Source organism: Penicillium expansum (assembly GCF_000769745.1).
Source record: "Penicillium expansum strain MD-8 chromosome Unknown contig177, whole genome shotgun sequence".
NCBI classification, from domain to species: domain Eukaryota; kingdom Fungi; phylum Ascomycota; class Eurotiomycetes; order Eurotiales; family Aspergillaceae; genus Penicillium; species Penicillium expansum.
This window is the reverse complement of record NW_015971244.1, coordinates 108,317-131,582: the sequence shown is the minus strand read 5'-3', so window position 1 is coordinate 131,582 and position 23,266 is coordinate 108,317. Positions and strand designations below refer to the sequence as shown.

General features: G+C 47.0%; 9 protein-coding genes across 9 annotated transcripts; 4 read left to right on the top strand and 5 right to left on the bottom strand.

Annotated features, from left to right (window-relative positions):
- Positions 1-598: 598 nt before the first annotated feature.
- Positions 599-2,054, bottom strand: fgaCat (catalase easC; the record flags this gene model as incomplete). The annotated part of the gene is made up of 2 exons (XM_016742812.1): positions 599-1,846; positions 1,905-2,054. The coding sequence occupies 2 exons, from the start codon at positions 2,052-2,054 to the stop codon at positions 599-601; spliced, it is 1,398 nt and encodes a 465-aa protein (XP_016600810.1).
- A 1,834-nt stretch (positions 2,055-3,888) lies between these two features.
- Positions 3,889-5,691, top strand: PEX2_055370 (cytochrome P450; the record flags this gene model as incomplete). The annotated part of the gene is made up of 6 exons (XM_016742811.1): positions 3,889-3,996; positions 4,057-4,191; positions 4,258-4,339; positions 4,405-4,467; positions 4,535-5,176; positions 5,234-5,691. 6 exons carry the CDS (start codon positions 3,889-3,891, stop codon positions 5,689-5,691), a joined length of 1,488 nt encoding a protein of 495 aa, XP_016600809.1.
- A 664-nt stretch (positions 5,692-6,355) lies between these two features.
- PEX2_055360 (pyridoxal phosphate-dependent decarboxylase family protein) lies at positions 6,356-7,720 on the bottom strand (the record flags this gene model as incomplete). Its single annotated transcript, XM_016742810.1, has 1 exon — positions 6,356-7,720. The coding sequence occupies one exon, from the start codon at positions 7,718-7,720 to the stop codon at positions 6,356-6,358; it is 1,365 nt and encodes a 454-aa protein (XP_016600808.1).
- A 1,136-nt stretch (positions 7,721-8,856) lies between these two features.
- fgaOx1 (FAD-linked oxidoreductase easE) lies at positions 8,857-11,116 on the top strand (the record flags this gene model as incomplete). Its single annotated transcript, XM_016742809.1, has 6 exons — positions 8,857-8,876; positions 8,935-8,990; positions 9,052-9,455; positions 9,535-9,936; positions 10,204-10,431; positions 10,835-11,116. 6 exons carry the CDS (start codon positions 8,857-8,859, stop codon positions 11,114-11,116), a joined length of 1,392 nt encoding a protein of 463 aa, XP_016600807.1.
- Positions 11,117-11,652: 536 nt separating this feature from the next.
- On the bottom strand, positions 11,653-12,648 carry PEX2_055340 (adenosine deaminase; the record flags this gene model as incomplete). The annotated part of the gene is made up of 1 exon (XM_016742808.1): positions 11,653-12,648. The coding sequence occupies one exon, from the start codon at positions 12,646-12,648 to the stop codon at positions 11,653-11,655; it is 996 nt and encodes a 331-aa protein (XP_016600806.1).
- A 916-nt stretch (positions 12,649-13,564) lies between these two features.
- PEX2_055330 (nucleoside deaminase) lies at positions 13,565-14,092 on the bottom strand (the record flags this gene model as incomplete). The annotated part of the gene is made up of 1 exon (XM_016742807.1): positions 13,565-14,092. The coding sequence occupies one exon, from the start codon at positions 14,090-14,092 to the stop codon at positions 13,565-13,567; it is 528 nt and encodes a 175-aa protein (XP_016600805.1).
- Positions 14,093-14,579: 487 nt separating this feature from the next.
- Positions 14,580-16,145, top strand: PEX2_055320 (nucleobase cation symporter-1 family protein; the record flags this gene model as incomplete). The annotated part of the gene is made up of 1 exon (XM_016742806.1): positions 14,580-16,145. One exon carries the CDS (start codon positions 14,580-14,582, stop codon positions 16,143-16,145), a length of 1,566 nt encoding a protein of 521 aa, XP_016600804.1.
- Positions 16,146-16,524: 379 nt separating this feature from the next.
- On the bottom strand, positions 16,525-18,451 carry PEX2_055310 (adenosine deaminase family protein; the record flags this gene model as incomplete). The annotated part of the gene is made up of 4 exons (XM_016742805.1): positions 16,525-16,737; positions 16,795-17,312; positions 17,360-18,229; positions 18,292-18,451. 4 exons carry the CDS (start codon positions 18,449-18,451, stop codon positions 16,525-16,527), a joined length of 1,761 nt encoding a protein of 586 aa, XP_016600803.1.
- Positions 18,452-21,191: 2,740 nt separating this feature from the next.
- Positions 21,192-22,432, top strand: PEX2_055300 (NAD(P)-dependent alcohol dehydrogenase; the record flags this gene model as incomplete). The annotated part of the gene is made up of 3 exons (XM_016742804.1): positions 21,192-21,381; positions 21,441-22,234; positions 22,286-22,432. The coding sequence occupies 3 exons, from the start codon at positions 21,192-21,194 to the stop codon at positions 22,430-22,432; spliced, it is 1,131 nt and encodes a 376-aa protein (XP_016600802.1).
- Positions 22,433-23,266: the final 834 nt, after the last annotated feature.

Here is a 23,266-nt window from a genome sequence, read left to right as displayed (position 1 = left end):
AAACAAGTCGTACTTTTCCTGTTTCCTGTAGACGAAATGCTCAAGGTGGGATGTAAGAGAAAAACAATCAAGGTCAGAACCTGAGAACATAAGTCCCAGACTCTAGTGGTATAGAACTTGCCAGTAAGCTGTCTTGGGGCGCACCAAGGCGAACCAATGGGACGTGATCAAAATTTCAGGAAAGTCTACCCAACCGTATAATGAGGATGGTAGTACATAGCTGACTCAATGTAATAAACAATGATACTACCCTAGGACGCTAGATTGTGGACTTTCCCTCGCTTGAGTTTAAATAAGCACCGCTGTTTTCAGGCGCGGAACCGAAACTTGCTGTAACAGCCCGTTGACCGCTGGCCAGTAGCTTGATTAGGATGTACTGCAGTCTTTCGTTTTTGTTACCTGAGTCAAAGTAAAATGGCTCTCTATTTAACAATTGCATTGATTTGCAGAATAAAATATCAATTGGATTCTTTACCTACAGGCCGCTCATTTACCTGATGGTGTGATTGCGTGTTGATATGATGATGTGAGCTGTTAGACATGCTGCATCCAGTGAAAGCCCTTCGAAGGAACAAAGGGTTTAAAGCTTCTGCTGGGTTTACAACCTCGCTCGTCCTGGGAGCTCCTGCGGAGTTGAGTTTGTGGCTGCTGTTTCAAGCCGCTTCTCAACCCCTTCACGGACACGATCCGCAAGGTCGGTGGAGACCAGAGCGAATGTACGGTAGACCTTCTGCCTGACGGCGTCGCAAGTCTGGGAGATGGACTCGGCTAGGTTATCGATCAACTCGTTCTGGAATTCCTGGTCTCGAAACTGAGGGTACCATTCATATAGCTCCCTCGCGAACTCATAGTCATCTTCCTTGGCCTCCGACCAGGCCGGGGAAGAGACCTGACTGACCCACTCGTCAAACTTTTGGCTTCCTGGCTTAAGACTGAGGGGCTTTTTGGGCCGAGCCGGTGGGTTTTCAGGATTGACACCCAGACGATAGCGCTGAGCGTCCGGGTACGCGAACATACGAGCTTGGAGGATCGGATCCTCCGAAGGGAGGACACCAGGAACGAGGTTTGATGGCGAAAAGGTAAGACACTCAATTTCCGAAAAATATTTTTCAGGATTCCGGTTTAAAGTTAATGTCCCAAATGCTCGCTTTGGGATCACCGAACCGTTTTTCGGATAAAAGCCGTAGTTCCAATGCTTGGTCATATCAAGGATATTGAAATCAAGGTCCGGAGCATCCTCTGGGTCGACGACCTGGGCATAGGCGGTCCAAGTTGGAAAGTCTCCACGCTCGATAGCCTCGTACAAGTCCCGGGAGGCCCCATCTGGATCGTTGATGTTCTCATCCATGGCGTCGTCCATGCTAGCATTTTCGTTCGAAGGTCCGCCATTTGGAGAGAGATAGACATGAACATATTTGAAAGACCCGTCTGGCATGGTCCATTTGTACGCATGGCCCAGGTACGCACTCATGGTGCGCCAGTTGAACATGGTTCCCAGTTTGCTGAAAAGCGTGAGAACCAGGTGTAGAGACTCAGGATTATCCGCTACCCAGTCCCAATACATATTTGGGTTCAACAAGTTGGTTTTGGGGTCCCGTTGTTGGGCATGCATAAGATCCGGAAACTTGGCTGGATCACGGATGAAAAAATAGGGGAAATTGATGCAGACCCAGTCCCAATTGCCTTCCTTGGTGTCAAATTTCAAGCCCAACCCTTTGACATCCCGGATTCCCTCAGCGGAACCGCGCTCAAGTCCAGTGGTGGAGAAGCGTCCCACACACGGGGTTTTCTTCCCGACTCCCAGAAGCATGTCAATGTTGCATATATCGGAAATATCATCGGTCACCTGGTTTTCCATAGGTGAGAAATTGATTACTTCGGCATGTGGACTAGTCATGACTCACCTCGAATTCCCCATACGCACCCGTGCCTTTTGCATGTACGACACGCTCGGGGATCTTCTCGCGATTGAAATGTGACAACGCCTCTAGAAGGCCTGTGTCATTTACCACAGGGTTTTGGGCAAATCTCGGAGTAGTGCCGCTTCTTTCCATCGCTGGACATCCCCTAATGGTTGGTTTCCCCATACTGGCACTACCTGCTATCTCTGGAGAGTCTGCAGCGATGGGAGATGGATTTCAAGAAGAAGTACTTAGTGTGCGAAAAGAGTAGACAAGTATGGGGCCGCCGGCGTACTTATCGCGCACAGTTCACACGCTTCTGATTTGCTCTTTCACACTACATTGGCTGAATTCGGTCTCGATCTTGATCATAGCCCCAGCACGCGCTGGAGAAATGATCCCTCCACGGGAAAAATACAAAATCGACATCCCTTGCTCAAGCAAAGGCAAGGGCCCGCTGACCGATACCTGCATCGATGTCCTGTTCGCGAGGGTGATGAATGCCCCGCCAGAGATGAGAATGTTTCACCGCTACTGTAAGCCATCCTGCTTATTGGTGGTCTGGATGTATCATACCTGGGTCGAAGTGGCTGGCTGTGCGGCTGCAGCCATGTTCCCGCTCGTGCAGTATACCTACCCCAGGTCGTATTCCCGCTCTGCCAACCTTCGGCACAAATGCAATCTATCCCTACTTTAGCCCTTGTCAAAGCAACTGTCCCTCCATTGGGGCTGTCAGTCAGCCCTTCTCTGCATGGCCGCATAACGTGTTGAGCCAGCTCGGGCGAGAAGGGCCGANCTTTTTTTTTTTTTTTTTTTTTTTGCCAGTAATATCAATACCAATAATTAATATTCATCAGCTACCAGTATGTAGCTCGTACCCCTTTTTGTATTTAATTGATGTTATGCATTTGAAATAATACCATATTTATTACTGGTGGCGTGCGCGCATTAGCGTCTCTTCACGAGCTAACACGGCAGGGTGGAGAAGGACCTGCTACGATGGGAATTCTTCAGAGAGCCAGTAATAAGAGATATTATTCATCAAATAAATTACACTCTATAATATACTTTGTAGTTGAATTATAAATTATAAATTAAAATCTTAAATCTTAAATATTTACCAATATAAACTTGAACTTCGAAAATATAATATTCTCAAAAACATTTATAATTTATGCAGGTGAAATGGATGCTAGTACGGAGTACTCCTCCGTCCTCCGTAGAGACAATATCAATTTCCTACCGTAGTATCTGGTAGCCAACCACTCCCATCGGCTCCTGTTGTTCCACCTTTCCGCCACTCTCTGGCATGTGTGGATCTCGTAGTCATCTCATCTCACCTTCCAAATCCCGAGCTTGGCCAGGCGAAGATATGTATTATATTGTATTGGCTTCATGTTACAGTACCACGCCATTTGTACAGGAGATCAACGGACACAGAGTTTGTGAGTTACAGGGAGCTGGTAGGTAAATCATGCAAAAGTCTTTCATTTGGTTCCGCCGACCCGGCTCAATGTACCGGAGGCGATCGATCTCGAAGAGGAAGGGAAGAGCAACGGAATGCGCGAGCAGATTCGCAATCCAGATCTCTGTCCCTTGCCTGCGTTGTATCACTTGCCCCTGCATCACATTGGTTGATATTTTCTCACCGCTATGCTCTCTCTAAGGACACTGGTAAACTGATGTCAAGGGACATTGTTAAAACTGGTCATACCCTCAGCGGTCTCTCCCGAGCGTTATTGTCATAGGATTTGCCTGTGTAAATCTCTCAAAGCTCTCTTTAGCACAGCTATCTGGTCCATTCTAGGCCGATCCATTTCATCACGCCGGCGCCATTGCGGCTATGAGTTTGGAATTGATTTATGCCCCTGTGGGCTTTGTTGGCATCAATGCACAGTTGCTCGGGTTCGTAGGGCTGGCAGCTCTTGGTTTATTGCTGGTATTTCTGGTCGATTATGTCGATCTTCTATATCGTTCTCTGCCCTACATGAAGTTAGCTCCGGCATTCCCTCGGAGCTATTTCATGGGCAGGTTTTGGGCGGGAAACACAACTGGTGACGGTCTTGAACAGACTTGGCTTGACGGATATTATCGAGTGCGTTCTTAACTGTTCAAGTGCTTAGATAAATTGAGGACGTTTGCTTATCGCTCACAGTACACGAAACGGGGTAAAGTATTCGCAAGGAAGACGGAACTAAACAACTGGTCCCTCATCTTCCCGTCGGAACTCAGTCACGATTGGCGCAATCTTCCACTTGACCAGATCAGCTTTCAACACTGGGCCCAAGAGGTAGGATTTCTTCTGGACCCGCCTTGGGGGCTTTGGTAGTTAACTATGTGTCTTTTCCAACCACAGGGAGGAAAGATTAAACATCACACAGTGCTCACAAAGGCCCACTCCAAAGTTGCTCTTCTCTTCGCAAAAAAGGAGTTGCTCTGTAAGCAACGATTTTCTTTATGCTGCCCTTGATCTGAATGGTGTATACCAACACTCATCATATAGTGGCTGTTCAGAAGATTCTGGTGAAGGAGACACTTAGCCTACTCCCTGGAATTATCGGCGACAGTAAAGGTGACAACCGACCTCCCATTCGGTAACCAACTACGCATTAACTAACAGATTTTTTTTTTAGAATGGGTATCGCTTGACCTCATGCAAGTCTGTAGCGACTTGGTGATCAAGCTCAATGCCAGGATTCTGTATGGTCCAGCGTATGCTGATGATCAGGATTTCCACAAGCGATTGATTACATTTGCTAACGGGGTCGATGGTATCAACTCTATTTACTTCACTTGGCCTCGTTCCTTGTGGAAAATAGTATCGCTCGTTCATCCCACCATTCGTGGGTTTTATGCAAACCTCCCGCATCTGAAGAAAAGAATGTTGCCTGACATCCGAAGCCGCATTGCTAAACTTCAGGCCAAGGCGGCGCAAGGTGAGGGAAAGGTTCCTGCATCTGATGAAGATGTTACGTTCATGACTGCCCTTATAAAAATGCATATGGAGGAAGGTACTCTTGGCGAACAAGACAGCGACCTCGAGAAGGTCTGTATGGAGGCAGTTTTCTACACATACGAATTCTGGGGCCCGATAATGCCGACGCTGTTTTTTATGCTTATGGCAATCGGTAAAAATCCAGGCTATCTACAGGCGCTCCGGGAGGAGATATCCTCCGCACTCGAATCCAATGATTGGTCTTCCGATTTCCTCGCACGTACTCCGAAGCTCGAGAGTTTTATCAGAGAAGTACTTCGTTTATACGTTCCGGCCCAATGTGAGTTTTTTCGGCCTCATGCTTTTCATTTTGGAGTACCACAATCTAGACTTGAAGGGCTTATCACTGATATCCATCGCGCATCTTTAGCTACTGTCAGTCGACGGACAGAGAAGCCCATCTACGTACAGTCCATGGATATGCACATCCCCGCTGGCGTCAATCTCTGTGTACCAGCCAAATACATCCATCGCGACCCAGACTTTTATCCAAATCCGACAACCTTTGACGGATTCCGCTTTTATGACCCAGTCACCAACAATGTCACAATCCGCGCTACTACTGCCACTGACACTTATCTGTCATTTAGCCACGGGTCAGGTCTATGTCCGGGGAGAGTCTTTGGGGCGCATGTTGTCCAAGTGCTTTGTGCAGTTTTCATCATGGAGTACGATGTGAAAGTGGACCCCAGCAAGACATTCCCAGACGTCCAATCAACAAAAGAAGGCCGCGGAGACGGTATGGTTGGTACGACAGATATCCTGATACGAAAGCGCACGTCGGCCAAAGTCTAATAAGCAGGAACTCGATGCGCTGGACCAGGCATGCGCGCACATGACGGGGCACCAAAGCAAAGTTGTCGCTCTATGCCCGGAACGTGAATGTGATGTAGTTGATTCATTCTGATTATCCTCATCAGTGGTATATTGGCCAGGCCTGCACCGCACAATATTACACTGTTGTGGCTTTCTAGTTAAATTGTCGGGTACTACTACTTATGCAGGGACAATCACCTCAATTTAATATGGTTCCTTTCGCTTCTTTGCCATTCATCCTGTGGCGGCCTGATAAATCTAGAAATCAAGACACCTAGCCTAGTATTTGTGATAATCTACCATTAGTTTGTTACATATTCTTAATCAGTTCAAACGATACACTAGTAATACAGCACTTTGGGACTAACGGGTCCCTGAACTAAGTACTCGATTCATTTGCTAAAATATTCAAACCTGATTACTCTTCTGCATATATGCAATAAAATTCAAAGGATCTTGGGCGATGGCTTGATAAGCAGGGCAATCTTTCCCGCAGTCATTGCTGTCATAGTTTCTATAAACACTAACGAGCTAAAAGCCATCATGTAGCACTAACATTTATAGTAAACAGAAACGTACGCCACTCCAAACCGAAAATAAGAACATCCGAAACAATTGATTTGAACATCATGAAAGTGATACTCTATTCCTTGCACATTCCAAGTCCGCAAGTGGGCATTGTGTTGGCCATTTGGTCCATTTGTTGAACCACCTTCGTGATTGTATCTGCTTGGGTGGCAGGGTTTGTTGCACAGAAACGTAGTGCTACCCGACCACGGATGTTTGTTGTGAGGATGGACGCAACATTCTCTGCCAAAAGTCGAGCTGAGAGGGCCAGGTTCAGTGTATCCAGATCATCATCCTTCAACCCCAATGGACAGTATCGGAAGACGACAATACTCGCTGTTACTGGTGCCAGGATCACCCAATGCGGATATCGTCGAATCTCCTCTTCGGCGGTGCGGGCGAGAAGGAACCCTTGATCAATCATCTCTCCCATCTGCCGACGTCCCAGCACCCTCAGCGTAAACCAAAGCGGCATGGCTCTCGCTGGGCGGCTGAGTTCAGGACTAAGGTTGTAGAAATTCACGGCCCCGTGCGGTGTCGTCGAGTTGATATACTCTGCATCCACGGCAAAGCTGTGGGCGAGGGACGCACTATCACGAGTGAGGACAATTCCACAACCATATGTTTGGAAAAGCCATTTATGTCCGTCCCATGATATACTGTCTGCGCGACCAATTCCATCCACGAGATGGCGGTACTTGTCGGAGAGGGCAATTGACGCACCGTACGCACCATCCACGTGCAGCCACAGTCCTTCTTCTTCAGCCACGTCGGCTAGAGCATGGAGGGGATCGATGCTGCCCGTATTTGTGGTTCCACAGCTGGCCACGACGAGAAAAGGTAGGCGACCACATTGGCGGTCGGCTGCAATCGTTCGTCGCAGGATATCAGTGTCCATGCGGAATAGGTGGTCTGTGGGGATAACGCGGATTTGGTGTTCGTCGAAGCCGATTATATGGAGACATTTCTTTATCGATATATGCGTTTGGTCCGATGTGTATATGGTTCCCTCAGCCCGTCGCATAGGGGGAAGCAACTTATCTCGAGCTGCCACGACGGCGGATAGGTTTGCCATAGAGCCACCGGAGACAAAGCATCCACCAGCAGAAGGAGGAAGACCAACCTGCTGGGCCAGCCACCTGATCATTCCTTGTTCCATTGCACTTGGACCAGAACTCACATCCCAACTAACCGCGTTTACATTGTAGAGTGAGGTGAACAGGTCCCCCACCCAGGCTAGCGGAGATGGACATGACGGTACATAGCAAAAGCAGTGTGGGTGCGTGAGACGCATGCGTTTGTCGAAAATATCCATGGTTTCCTGGATAACTGATGCGACGTCTTGTGGGCTCTCTCCCGGGAGGAATGCCTCTTGCATGTCTTTCGTTTCAGGGGCATCCAGTGTTCGGACAATAGGATCAGAGGCAGTTGGGGAATTCATTGTTAGTACTCTCTTCAGCGCAGATAGAGTTGCAATTGAAACCCTTGTATGGAATTTATCGTCATGGTCCTCTTTTTCAGTCATCATAGCGAAACAAAGTACTAGCTAATTGTGCTAAGAAGGTGGATGGAGGGTTGGCAAAAGAACAATATGCCACAGAATATGGTGGATGAAGCGACACTTGTCAAAATATGATGGAGCTTTTGGTACGTGCTTAGCTAAATCTAGCATCCTTCTTGCTTCGAGATCTGTAAGAATCTGCTACATTCCCCAGCCCTTGCTGCAGCAAGCATGATGCTGCCACTGAATAAAGCGGTCAGCTCCAATGGATACCTCTCTTTATTATTCTAGTAGGACGAGCATTGCTTCGATCGAGCAGAGCAAACTGACCGCTGTTTTTTAGTTAAATATTCAAACATGCAGTATGTGACTACTGCAGTACACTATTTCTCCTGTGAGATGTAGTGACTAGTGCATGATATTGTTCATACCGCTGGAAATTGGCTGGCTGAGGCTGTCGTAAATAGCCAGTCCAGCAATGTAGCTATAGTCGTGCAGCTACTGAAGATTCGCAAGCGGTGGCTATAACAATCCCTTGCGTATGCCAAAAATTCGCGAAATATTCTGAGTTTTACAGTCATGCGCGGGATGTATCACATCATGCAGTGCTACACAACGCCTCCGTTTTACCCTTGCGTCCAGCCCTCCCAGAGTTGCCTCCTGTTTAGATTGTGACAATTTCGGACCTCCCCCGCATAGGCCTCGTAGACATAGTATTGTGCTCTCTGACAGATGACCTGCTCCATTCACGTTCTGCAACTCCAATCTTGACGTGCGCTTGTCGATAGCTTTCATAGGAGAATTCCAAACTCCCCACTCATGGCCGGTGCCGTCCACCTCAGCATCTTTGTGGCCCTCGGAGCGCTGTTTATACACTTAGTACATCCAACAGAACAGCCATTCTGTCGATGTAGACAGTGGGAACCTTGTTGGCCATCCGAGACTGACTGGGCTAACCTTAACTCATCGATTCACGGAAACTTGATTTCGGTCCGGCCTATAGGGCGCATCTGCCATGAGCCTACGTATGAACAGCAGGCTTGTGACGTTTTGTTGAACGTTTCTCGAAACAGCGGATGGAGGGCTGCACAACCAGGTAAGAAACGCCCTTTTATTTCGTGTCCGGATTAGGTCACTAACGGTAGCGATCGTAGGGACTCTACAGGACTGGGTTTGGGAGAGCGGTTCAACCAGAGAGGAAACGTGTTTTGTAGGAGGACCTGTGGATTTACCTTGTCACCAAGGCCGTACTCCTTTGTACTCGGCTGCAGTGCGGTTGGTCTCCCATGTGCAGTGTGCCATAAAGTTTGCCAAGAATCATAACCTACGACTCGTTATCCGAAACACAGGCCATGATGGCTCAGGACGCTCCAGCGCCCCTGGCTCATTCGAGATACACACGCACCACCTGAAACATACACATTATCATGATGACTTCCAACCAGTCGGGGCTGTCACAACCTCGGGACCTGCGGTTACTGTTGGGGCTGGAGTTATACTCGGAGACCTCTATGCCGAGGGCGCGCGACAAGGATACACCGTAGTCGGTGGAGTATGTCCCACCGTCGGCTTTGTTGGTGGCTTCCTTCAAGGGGGCGGTGTCTCTGGGAAATTCAGTCACAATAGGGGGCTGGCTGTCGATAATGTGTTGGAGATCCAAGCTGTAACGGCAGATGTGAGTATTTCCTTGTCAAACAACCCCAGCCTATGGGCTTTTGTTCGCATGAATACTTATCTAATCTCATGATTGACAGGGTGACTTGGTAGTAGCCAATGATTACCACAATCAAGACCTGTTTTGGGCATTAAGGGGAGGAGGGGGAGGTACGTTTGCTGTCGTCACTCAAGCAACAGTGCGAGTATTCCCAGACGTCCCGTGTGTTACCACCCAGCTCGCTGTATCTGCCCCAGAGGGCTTAGATGACCACTCCTGGATGCAGGTACTGGAATTGCTGCTCAGGGGTTTACGGTCGTTTAACGAAGAGAGGATCGCGGGAGAGTTTCACCTGCGGCCCGATCCGCTGTCAGCCATACTCACTCTACATTTTCTGAACACATCGGACCTCGACAGCGTTGATCGTCGACTAGCAGCACTCATCGACAAATTTCGGACCAGTGAAATTCCGCACATTTACTCGTCCAAATCCCATGCTCTGGTGAGTTCGACTTTACGGCAAGATCCTGATATTTACCCAATAGAGTACGGGATTACACAAGGATCTGTTCTCGTTTCGGATAAATTTTTTAAGTCGCCACAAGGACCATATCAAATAGCCAAGACACTTTCTCTCCTTCATCTACATTCTGGCGATGAAATTTTCATAAACACACTCGGGGGGGCAGTCAACACCAACGATAATTCAGTTAATGCATCAGTGCATCCGGGTTGGCGACATTCAGCACTGTTGATAAACCTCTACAAGGAAGTCCCCCGCTCTGTGGAAGCCAAGTTATACGCTAGTCACGAGCTTACAAGTGTCCAAATGCCGGTTTTGTACTCGTTGGATCCAAGCTATAAGGTGTCCTATCTTAACATGGGCGACCCAAACGACGCCGACTTCCGCAACGTGTATTGGGGCCCGAATTATGAGCGATTGCTGGCTCTCAAGCAAAAATGGGACGTGGACGCATTGTTTATAACTAGGTTGGGGGTAGGGAGTGAATTCTGGGATCATGATGGTCTTTGTAGGAAACAAGATGGCCTCTGGGGCCGAATTTTCTAGCGTTTCTTCTCTGTGCAGATAAAAATGTTGATATTACAACCATACATCTTATGACTCTCCATATAACGCACTGTGGTCCTGAGAGGTTTGTAGGGGTGAGGTCAGGCGGTTCCTACTGAAAGTTCAGTTATATACCTAAGGCATCTGTCAAGAGAAAGTTGATGCCTTGAACTTTACATTATAAGGCCGCTTTTACCCCCCTGGATCTGCCGTGACCCGATCGAGTCAGAGTACTTAGGGACGTGCTCAGTTTTACTCAGTGATGAAAAAGCGGCAAGAGAGGAGCACTAAACGGAAAGGGAAAGCACATGTGATCACGCCCTAACCCCAGAAGAGACACGATGTCATGAACACAATTCCATCTACCGGCGCCGGTGCTGACATGCGATCTTTCAACCGGGACATTTATGACTTATTGAGAAACCATGCGGAGGATCCACGGCTTAACGAGGTCTGGACCGCGATCAATACAGTTACGGAGTGGGTAGACTGGATCACATCCAACGGGGCCCGGATGATTCCTTCCGATATCGCCTTCCGATTCTGGATGTTGCGAGTTTACATGACGCATGACTGGGGGTGCGGACTGACCTCATCGACAGCTGAGCTTTGAAAACTTACTTGGTGGAATGTAAGAGTATCTTTCCAGTTCTTGCCAACGAGTGCCAAACAGAAACTGATCTTTATCTAAGGGAGCAATTCCAGTTGTCGAAACCATTTCACGAACGGTCGGTTTCGGGGCAAAGATAGCACGCCGACGATTACTCGAAACACTTCAACATATACTTCAGGCTAACACCTCAACGGAAGGTATGAAGCCAGGATGAGATGGCCACATTTCGTGCGTTCGCGTCCGACTGCTTCATTCGTCTTTCCGCAAGAGAATGCTCAGCCTGGTAGGCCAAAACTCCGAATATTACGATGTCACCAAGTACGGAACACCGCGTAATCACCTAGACTACATTAGCACAATCATCACATTCTGCAGCGCGGTAGTAGGGCACGGTCTTCCGCGACAAGGCATTTACCTCAGCGAGCAATAGAGACCATAACACTATCAAACGCCATTCTCGCATTTCACGACCACAGTACATTTACGTCGAAAAAATAAGTTTACGGTTTGCAAGCTGCCAAGTTTAGAATTCATATCTAGGCCACCGATCTGAATCTTTCAGTGACATCTTCTATTTTGCCCAACAGAACATTTTTTCTTTCGTCGCCAATCCAACTTCCACGCACCCCTGAGATCGCTATGGTCTTCCACTCATCAATGCTGAAATCGAACGCTTCTTGAACAGCACAGTAATTATTCAGTATGCCGCCGCCAAAGTAGGCCGGGTCATCGCTGTTCAAAGAAAATTGGACTCCGAGGTCCAGGAACTGCCGTAGTGGTAGTGAGTCAATAGACTTAGCAGTGCGCAAGTAAACGTTTGACAGTGGGCAGATAGTGAGCAATGTGCCCTTTGCAGCGATTTCTCTCAGAAACACTGGGTCCTCAACCAAGCGAATACCATGATCAATTCGCTCAGCATGTAAGAAATCAATCGCTCCTTTGATGTAAGAAACATCGCCTTCCTCACCCCCATGGGCCGTACGTCGCAAGCCAACTTCCTTGGCTTTCTCAAATACATTCTGAAACAGCTCTGGTGGGAATCCAACTTCGGAAGAGTCCAATCCAACGCCATGGATAGAGCCATCTTGTATGAAGTCGGTTGCAGAAGCAAAGGTAGCCTCGGCGGATGGCACGGGTAGGTGACGGAGGAAACACATTATGAGGCGAGATGTGACCCCCAACTCGGATTCTGCCCGGTCCAAGCCCCGCTTATAGCCTCGGATGACGGAGGCTATAGGGATACCACGTGGGGTGTGCGATTGCGGATCAAAGAACACTTCTGTGTGGTGAACCCCATCAGCATAGGCTGCACGAGCATAGGACCATGCCAATTCGAAAAAGTCATCCTCGGTGATCAAGACTGACATATTGGCGTAATGAATGTTCAGAAAGTCGTCGAGGTTGTCGAACTTCTCATATCTGGTTGCCAGCACCTTGGGGCTTTTGTAGTGCGGCAAATCAGGAAGAGCAATATTGTTCTTCGCCGCGAGCGAAAAGACCAGTTCAGGGGTCAAAGCACCCTCAAGATGCATATGATGCTCACATTTTGGGAGATTTAGAAGGAATGAATGTAGCGGTGATTTGCACATGATTTTGGGGTTTCTTTTAGTTGAAAAATAGCAGTCACCTTTTTATTTCAAGTCACTTTGCCCACCTCTTCCACAGTATATATATTATCCTGCGAGGGTAGTTGCCATAGTCGGATCTGGCTATCTAACGTGTAATGGCATGAGAAATTACGATAACCAAGATGAGCGCCTACCCAGGTGACGGAATTTCGTATCTGACTCACCCGCAGATATACCGAAGATAAAATATACCGAACTCCCGAGATCCTGCCTAGGTACGTATATGGAACGGTCCGGGCGTAGATCCGTGCAGGCGATAACGTTGAAACCCCACAAATATCCATGGATCCCCCAGAATTGAGATAAGAAATTAGTTAAGAAATTAGTTAAGAAATTAGTTAAGAAATTAGTTAAGAAATTAGTTAAGAAATTAGTCACTGTAATCAAGTGGTTAAGTGAGGTCTAGCTAAGCTCGTATAGTCAATAATGACTACCTGGAAACCTGCTCCCGAACCTTAAATTATATTATAGGATCAAGGACAATATACGAATTAATACTAGAGAAACAACAAATTACTGGTAGTGAAGTGATAGAAAACATTTTAAAAACATAAATAAGACCTTTACTATCTATGCCGGAAATGGTGAATTTCATATTGGTCCTTTGTATGGTTTCTACTTTGTGCAAGAAAATTCTTAGATCTAATTTTGGGGTGGAAGTATTCTTCGAGTTGGTATTTTTTTTTATCCCCGATACTGTCTAGCCAAGTTGGGACGGTATACTTCTCGCGGGACAAGACGGTAAACGCTGGTACTATAAGTCAGTATATCCCTTGACAATTGGTTGATAGCGCAAGAAGAACTAATTGCTTACTCTGCATTAAGCACTTTGTAACCAATATAGTGCAGCATCGTCCACCACTTTCTGCTCCCATCCCTCGGACGTCAAGGGCCCTATTACCTCCACAGGCGTTTGCCCTGCTTCAAAGACCGTTCGGCACGGCATATCGAGAGTCAGGTTCTCTGTGTTTCCGGGCCCTGTGAGCTCTAGCAATGCTTTCTCCGATGCCAGATAGATGACCCGTCCGATATGGGCCCAGTAGATGGATCCGGCACACATAGCACATGGCTCCCACGTTGAGATCATCGTACATTTTGCGAGGTAGCCCCAGTCGTAGTTATCCGCAGCATTACGGGCCAGTTCACATTCAGCATGGCGAACATGAGAGAGTGAGAGCGAGGTCATCAACACAGTCTCATTATCAGGGCTCAACAAAAGAGCCGCGAATGGTCGCTTAGAGTGGATACTCCTTCCAGACTTTTGGAGATCGAGGCATTTGGAGGCACCAGAGGCAAGTTGTTGTGGCGTGAAGGGAACCACATCATTGGAGATATTTTTAAGCGTCATGCTGGAATGAAGACAGTCTGTAGAAAGAGGTATTCAATACAGATAAAATACAGCGGAAAATCTTAAGAGGGTTGGATTCCGTGTAAAAAGGACCTTTTAATGCTATTGCTTGACGGTTAGTTTGTCCGAAAATCCGAACTTCCGAAAAGTGGCAGCGCCGACATCCGCCCGATATCACGAGGCAATGCTGGATAAACTCAACCGCGCGAAAGATGGTGCAAGAAACGTACTCCTTATCAGCCCCACCTCAGAAAATTCATAGGTCATTGAATACGATGGTAGATCCCTTTGGGGTATCGTCCAGCACCATCTTCGTCAGCCCCTATCTGAGACACATGTCTGCCACCCTTTCTTATCGACGAAGTTTATTACAATGACGGAGATTGTAGGAGATGGATAGTGCTCCTCAAAATGTATCTTCATTATAAAGCTTGGTTCTAATCACTGGCATCTTAGTGATGCGGACAATTTCCTCGACACATCAATCATGAAGATCCCCACCCTTCCTCATTTGCCGCGGTTCCAGTTGCACGCCGAGTCACGATGGACGAACAAAGATCTCGACCCCGTCCCTGCAGATCAAAGAAAATGGACGGTCCTTAGTTTCATCGGCTACTGGATTTCAGATTGCTTTTCCGTTGCGAATTGGCAGCTGGCGAGCAGCATCATCGCTATTGGACTATCATGGAAAGACTCATTGGGAATGGTAGCTCTAGGATTTTTCATCCTATCCATTGTGATATCCATGAATGGAGTCATTGGGGCTATATATCATATCCCATTTCCGGTCATTGCGCGCGCAAGCTGGGGATTTTGGGGGTCCTACATTCCTATCATTTCACGATTGATTCTCGCTGTGTTTTGGTTCGCCACTCAAGTTGTGAATGGAGGAAACTCGGTAGCTGTCATGATTGGAGCTATCTGGCCAAGTTTCCTGGACATTCCAAATACGCTTCCAGAAAGCGAAGGCATTACGACCCAGGGTATTATCGGGTTTTTCATTTTTTGGCTTCTTCAGATCCCATTTCTACTCGTCCACCCAAACAAGCTACGCTGGCTATTCCTCGCCAAGTCTGTTGTTGTGCCAGCTGCATGGATCGCTATGCTCATCTGGGCTTTTGTCAGTACATCACACACAGACATTCTCCTTGCACAGAAAAGTCAGTTGTCTGGCTCATCCTACTCCTGGGCTATGATGTCTGCTTTGACATCGGTTATTGGAAACTATGCCAGTTTGAGCGTTAGTCAAGCAGACTTCTCGCGATATTCCTGCGTCAACCCTCGGTGGCATATACTATATGTTTTTTTACTCCCAGCAATGTTCACATTCATCGCATTCATCGGGATCGCTGTCTCATCTGCTGGACAAGTCAAATATAATACCGAATCAATCCCCTGGGATCCCAATGTTCTTGTTTCATTGTGGAGCAATCGCGCTTGTCAATTCTTTGGAGCATTCTCCTTTGCTCTCGCCGCACTTGGGTCCAATATCTCTGCAAATTCGTTGGCAGCAGCAAATGATTTCTCGGCTCTTGCACCTCGATTTATCAATATTCGGCGTGGTCAATTACTCTGCGCTCTGTTTGCCTGGCCATTGGTTCCTTGGAAGATCCTTGCGTCGGCTGGAAATTTCCTTAATTTCATGGTCGCCTATGCAATTTTCCTCGGACCTATCGCCGCCATTATGCTTTGCGATTACTGGATTGTTAAACGCCGAAAGTACGACTCTGTCGCCCTATATCAGCCTATGGGCATTTACAGGTACTTCCACGGGTTCAATTATCATGCTTTGATAGCTTTTATTGTCGGGACAGTACCTAGTCTCCCTGGGTTGATGAATTCAGTAAACTCAAGTATTCAAATTGGAGTTGGAATCCATCCATATGAGTTTGGCTGGCTTTTAGGGTTTGTTGTCAGCACGATGGTGTATGTTGGTTTGAATATTGTCTTCCCTCAGACCGATGCGCAAATAGATACCGCTATCTTTCCGGACACCAATTTGGAGGGACTTGAACTGGATGGCAATGGTTCGAAAGTCGCTGCAAAAGTCTAACAGCCTTGTGTTCTTGGGGCTACTTGACCAATATTTCCATTCGAAAGCCTTTCTCGTATTTAGATGATAAAGAACATGACTGGTTCCACACAAAACATCTGCTGCTCATTAGAACTTAATGCCTCCATAAATCTCTTTCAATTCAAATAAATACCTCGTAATATAAACCATGAGAAACATCGGTATTTCATTATACCAATATACCAAACGCCGTAACTTGCTAGGTACTAGGTCTCGCTCCATGATATTCAGGGCGGGTGTGGAGGACATCCCCTCTCAAACTTAAGTCAAGTCGATAACCGTATTTTGTTTGTTATATTGCTCAGATATTAAGTGATAGATTAGCTCACCAAATGTATCTAAGTAATTCTACAACGCATCAAATGGTCGGGTCAATCTTTGCTGTCCCGTACTTCGACCCGTATTCATCCACAATCCACTTGCAAAATTCCTCCCAGTCCTTATTCCAAGCTTGAATGTGCTTAGCCTTGGTACTCGTTCCGTCCTCACCGCGGTCAATATCTTGGATCCAATCGTTGTCAGACTGGTCTTCGAAGTTTGCCCATCGTAGACTGTTCTGTGCCAGCGCACCCTTTTTGTTGACTAGTGTAAGCAATCTGCGCAAATCTTCAAGATGAGAATAACTTACCAATCCAGCGAGACCAATGTTATCAAAGGCTTGGATAGTTTCATAGAAATCGTAACTCAAACCTGCCACGTCTTGTCCAAGGATGGCTGGATCGTCGTTACTGATTGCGGTCGGAATGCCGTGAGCAATCATCGCCGGCAAAGGATGGTGGAGAACATCCTCATTCAGACGCAGCACTTCGTTCGAAATAGGGCATACTTCGATCATGACATTTTGCTCAATCACTTGACGGATCAAGTTCGGGTGTTTATATAAGGAGAAGCCATGGCCAATTCGTCGCGTGTTAAACAGAACTGCATCGAATAAATTTGAATCTGTCGAGTTTCCGTCTCCCAGGGTTTCTCCGGCATGGAAGAAATACGGAATGGTGAGATTCAAGGCATCAGTCTGTTCACGGAACCAAACCAGTTCCGGTGCTAGATCAGAAAGAGGACGTCCTAGATCTTCTTGGGCAACCAGGTCGTAGCCACTGAAGAGCTCTGGGAAATTTTGCTTCCTCTGGAGAGCAATTTTCATACCTATCAAGGTCAGCAAACTAGCTTTTATAATGGGTTGTTTGTCATACTCTTGGTAATTGCAGCGCGGTTCTTTATGCGCGCATCCGACCAAATAATTCTAGCACCCAAGAAGTTTTTGCCTTGCTCGGTGGCCTTGAAATTATCAATCTCCTCGACCAAAACATGCCACCACGCGTCGAGGTCAGGATCAATATCTTCGTCTCCATTGTGGACCAGCTTTCCACTTGATCCACCGCTTCGGATCTCCACCCAGTTGATACCATCGCTTGCCAGATCTTCGAAGAGTTTCTGGTAAAACTTCCTAACGACAGGTTCGTACTGTACCATGGTATCAGCCGGACCAAAGCATGCCTGGAACTTTCTCCAGATCTCGTCGACACCTAACTCATGACGGATCGACTCTTCCGGTGAAATGGTTGTCTTACTTCTGATAAATTCAAGGAAACCCGCTTCGCCACCTTCAAAGCTGGCTGCGGCGGTTTTGACAAGAATCTCTGTGCCTGGGACGTAATCAGAAGCATCAATTCTGGACTGATTGCTCGAAAGAGTGCCGTTATTATGGGCAAAGGTGATAGTGGCGTTTTGCTTGGCGTCATCGGTGTCAACAGGTTGCGACGCAGAAATGACCATTCCTTCAGTGTGGATGATGATTTCCACGATTTTTTCAAACGGCAGCATAGCCGAAAGATGAGCATGCAACAGTGCGCCTTTGGGCATACGCTTGATCACCTTCCAAAGGGTCGTGTTGGAGATGTAAGGTCGAGCAAGAGGGAACACCTCTCCTGCAAATCGTTCCTCCTCGCCGTTCGGAGTGCCAGCTACTCGCCAGTAATTGTCAATCTCATCCTGTCGAATGGCTTGAACAATCTCATCAGCCTGTTTGGCAGTGGAGGAGAGACTCTGGCGGAAGATGTGATCTGCGTGACTGGTCAGTTCTTTTTCGCTCAAAATAAACAGTTTAAGATTGTCTCAAACAAACCCTGGCGATGTGTCTTTTCCAACGCAATTAGCTTCGCACGGTCTCTGAGATGCTGCTTCACCAGAGTAGCATTGACGTTTGGCTCTCCCTCAATTGCCAATCCCGCGGAGACCCCCGAGATGGAAAGAGTGGCTAACCCGAGTACCGAAAGCAGACGCATGATGGTTAGTTGAGTCACCGATAGGGGAATAAACCTTCAATCTACGCCATTGTAGGGAGACACTATATATACACATAGGTAGGTATATGGTGGAGCTGAGGAAGGGTTCAGCTTGAAGCCCCTTTGCGGGTCTGGTCGGGTTGGTCTTGCATGGTCACACCAGCATACTGCATACTCTGATTAAAATTTTCGTTCCTGAAGATGATTATTGCCACGAATACAGCACTACTGTACGTCTGATCATTTTTGTACAAATAAATGCCACCATGCCTCCATATCACACTTAGCCTACGGAGTACTGTATATTGTCATGTAAACACCAGCAGAGATTACAATGTGTAGCGGCAACGATAATCAGCGTAGGTCATGATTTCTTGGCTACTGTACAGTACTGCCACGTTCCTAAGAAACCGATCTACCGATCGATTGTGGGTTTCGTAGCATAACTTTAGCTTATGGATGCACAAAAAGAACAATATCCCTTGCAGTCTCTCCATATCTCTTGTTACGCGAGCAATATTCAGTGGATATCGGAAAGTGTTTTGTTCAGGCTGGAGATTCACAGATGTACAACAGATGCTCTATGCATGCTCTGTGTTACATGTCTGATCTTATTTCTGCACATTATTGATGGTTCGGGCCGTTATGGAGCTGATCTGTTGATGAATTCCCATTCTCGGCCTAGCCTGGATTGCCGCATGTTGACATTCTCTCCAAGACATGAGGAAAAGACCGAATGGCGCATATTTTCTCAAACAGCTGGCCAGTCATAGACAAATCGATCAAAAAGGGCTCAGGCCCCTGCAGCTTCATTTCCGTCTATTTCAAATCGGCCGTGCATATTCGATAGTTTGTCTTGGCGATCTCGGCATGTCTAGCGTCCGGTGCTCCCGGGGACTGTGATTGGGTAGGTTTCGAGGGGTGCTAGGGAAAAAGAACTTAACATAGCTTGTTCAGCTTGGGCGAGTCAAATTCGGACCATCTGGTGGAGCGCCGATCGCCGATACCCCCCTGAGCTCGAGTCATACAGCTCGTGCGTGTTGGAACAATTAACTCATAGGTAACATGCGGCATAGCTCACTCTGCATGAATTTTCATTCAGAAATTTCCGCCAAAGGGGGCTACTAGGCACCGCGTGGGAGTCACGGAAAAAGGTACATGATGCAGAGTGAGTATAGGTATGATCCGTTCTGAGCAGACACGTTAGAAGTGTCACAATATACATATGTATAAGTGCCTAATGAATGAGTCGACCGTTGCGCCACTTGACTGTGAACTGTCGATTTGCGGGGCTTTCCTTTCCTCCCTAATACTGTTCCTTCGTGTCCTGTGGATTGACTTATGAAATTTGTGTATCTCCCACTTGGATTGGGTAGTTCTTCTTGCCTTTTTAAACGATCGTTTTATACATACACGTAAAAGCCATGGTTATCCAAGACTCATCCAGTCCATCAGCACCTCCAAAGGGACCAAAGCCACTATATTTGACATAGCTATCGGGTAAGACTAGAATGTTGTGGATCACCAACAAATTGATGTACAACGTGATGTTTAGTCATCAAGAATTGCTCGAACGGGGCACAGTAATATATGAAAATCCGCACTTAGGCTCGATCGTCACCCCATTGAATAGAACTATGTTAACTTGAGCCTCGGGATATAGTTTACTTTAAAGTAATAAGAAGCAGGTCGTATCTCAAACCGAGCGACGACATATGCATAAATATCAAAATTCTCAAGCCTTAGGATAGACAGGGTTGAAGTATCACATAAGCTTTCTTAGCCCTCCACTTTCAGCTAGGTAGCATCTTATGCTAGATCTTTAAAATTTGTTTTAGGCTTAGCCGTTGCAAATACCATGTACGCAAGCAATTGGCAAACAGTATCGCGTGTAGTCCTCGTTCCGACATGACTCGTCCAATACAAGGCAACGAACCGCAGGGGCTGCTGCACTCGCAGCTCTTACATTGAGGTTAGCGCATTACATCATAGAGTATAATATATTGAGAGCTGTGTTGTTATAGATGGCTCACCGAAACATGTGCTCCTGCTGGTCTAGGGGTCGCTATTGTCGTCAAAGCACCGGGAGATAGCACAGCTGCAGTGGATATGAACGTCATTCGAAGGAGCTTATAATGTGGAATAAATGCGCCTTTTTCGCTTCTGGTCACGTATCGATTGCTAGCTTTGAGATGCGACGAAGAATACAAGTAAACCTTCACTCCAACTCCGTATTTGCTCGCTATGACTATGCCTATATGAGAATAGTTCCAGTTCACTGGATCCATTCTAGCGGTTCAAGTTCCACTAGGGTAACCCTACACTTCAGGGACAAGGGCTTCTTCTACGCCTGACGGAGGTGGAAATATCTGTTCTAAACTTAGGAGGATCTCTTGGAATGATTCGGAGTGCTTAATTCATACTTTTGCTCGTCATTAAAAATTGCCGAGATAATCGGAACTAAGTGATGATTACTTAATTGAGTAGGATATAACTAACTAGTGCCTGGGCCTCGCGCAGTTGACTGTTTGGGTGAACCCTAGGCATGAATCATACAACTATGCTCCCGAGTAACAAGAATTAGCCACCAAGCGCACATTAAACCCCGGAAAATATTAACATCTCACGGGGCGAGTGATCCGGCTATTTATATTCGTGTTCACGCTCCGTTTTTCAACTTTCCTTTCCCATCCCTCGACTACCCCTTGATGAGACCTTAGGTATTCAACCCGAGCCCAACATGGTCCAAGCAACAGCCTACATTGTCAAGGAGAAAGGGTCTCCTTTTGAGCGCATAACTGTTGAATTGGAAGAGATCCAAAGTCAAGAGGTTTTGGTAGACCTTCAAGCAACTGGTATTTGCCATACTGATCTCGCTGTCCAACATGGGAAAATCCCAATGCCCTTCCCCGTCATTCTCGGTCATGAAGGTTTGTCTAAAACCCCTTTGCTTTTCAATTCAGAGAAACTCCAAAATAACAGAAACAAGGTGCTGGAATAGTCCGTGAGATCGGCTCGGCGGTCACAAACCTCGCAGTAGGAGACCATGTGGTTCTTTCCTTCAGCTCCTGCTCGGAATGTCGCAGCTGTAACACTGAAAAGCCTTGGCAGTGTTTGGATATGCATCAGCGCAACTTCGGAGGACGCAGACCGGATGGGTCCCAGACTATTACTCCCGCCTCTGGGGAGACTAGCACCTGCTTCTTCGGCCAGTCTTCATTTTGCAATCCAGCAGTTGTTCAGCAGGCTTCCTGTGTGAAGGTCGATAACAATCTGCCGCTTCCTGCTTTATGCTCCCTAGGTTGTGGGTTCCAGACAGGCGCTGGGAGTGTGTTCAATGTTGTCCAACCGATTGAGAGAAAATCGCGACATATCGCCATCTTTGGAGTAGGTGGTGTTGGAGCTACAGCAATCATGGCTGCTCATATCCTTATGCAGGAGAATCCCGGCGTGATTGAGGCTATTGTTGCTATTGATCTTGTAGACGAACGGTTGGCCTTAGCCAAGCAACTAGGCGCAACCCATGTCATAAACTCGAAATCCCAGGATCTTGAAGGGAAGATCGCTGAGGTTACTAACGGGGATGGACTCGATGCGGCGATAGACTGTACCGGTGTCATCCCTGTTGTTAACTCGATGGTTAGCTTGGTCGGAGCAGGTGGGGTTGCCGTCACTGTGGGAGGACCGTCCCCAGGTCTCCAGGCATCTATTGACGTCTTCGAGATGTTGATCAAGTGCAAAACCTATTGCGGAACCCATCAGGGGAATTCGGATTCAAAGACTGTGAGTTTGCGGACATCACATTAGAAATATTTGCTCTAACGCGTCTCCTAGTTCATTCCATTCATGGTTAAGCTCATGGTAGAAGGCAAATTATCTTTTGAAAGGCTGCAAAAGTACTACAATGTTACCGATATCAACCAAGCGGCAAGTGATATGGAGATGGGACTTGTTGTGAAGCCAGTGCTACTATGGGAATGATGACATTGAAATGATCTAAGAAAGCCATTTTTGACAAATCGATTGTATTACGATATGTGCATAATAGTGTATCAGTAGTGATCAACAAGAAATATATAGTAATAAACATTCCTAGTCTTTGCCTATGCGACCTCTGTCCTAAAAGACGTAGGATATACTAAAGTCGATCCATTTGTATAAGTGACGTCATTTGAAATCACACTGCGATATATTTTTGGATATTTGTTTTTCAAATTATTTGCTCCTTCACAGCTAAAGATAAAAGGACGAGAAGAAAGATGACTTTTCTATGTATAACCAGCATTAAAGGGACTAAGGTATAAAGCCCAAGAAAAAGAGCGCCGCATGCCACCCGATCGGGTTTAGTGTCCCCCCATGCATCGCGATGTCAGTGGCTTTGGCCAAGCACAAAGGTTCGTATTGCTGAAGAACATATCCATTCAAGTCTCAACACCCATAGATAGACAAGATCATTAAGATTGACAATATTACCGCCTCGAGGATCATCAAGCAGAACTTCCAGAAATGGTTCAACGCAGCGAACTGGAGCCGCGTATCGCGTCACTGCCCCCAAGAGCTATCCTGAAAAGATCTGCAGAGCGGCACATCGGATCGTATCGAGGCACCCCACGACACGGAAACACCAATAGATTGAGACGGTTCTGGATGACCCCCAAGTAGTACAGCACAAGGCTAAGTGTGACACAGCCCTGTACCGCGGAGAATAAACGTCATGCTTAATTTATGGCAGTTAGAAGGAGATATAAGACCACGCCGGCATGCAGCATTCATTAGGATTCCAGCCTCCATCGACCTCTACCTTCAACTGAATAA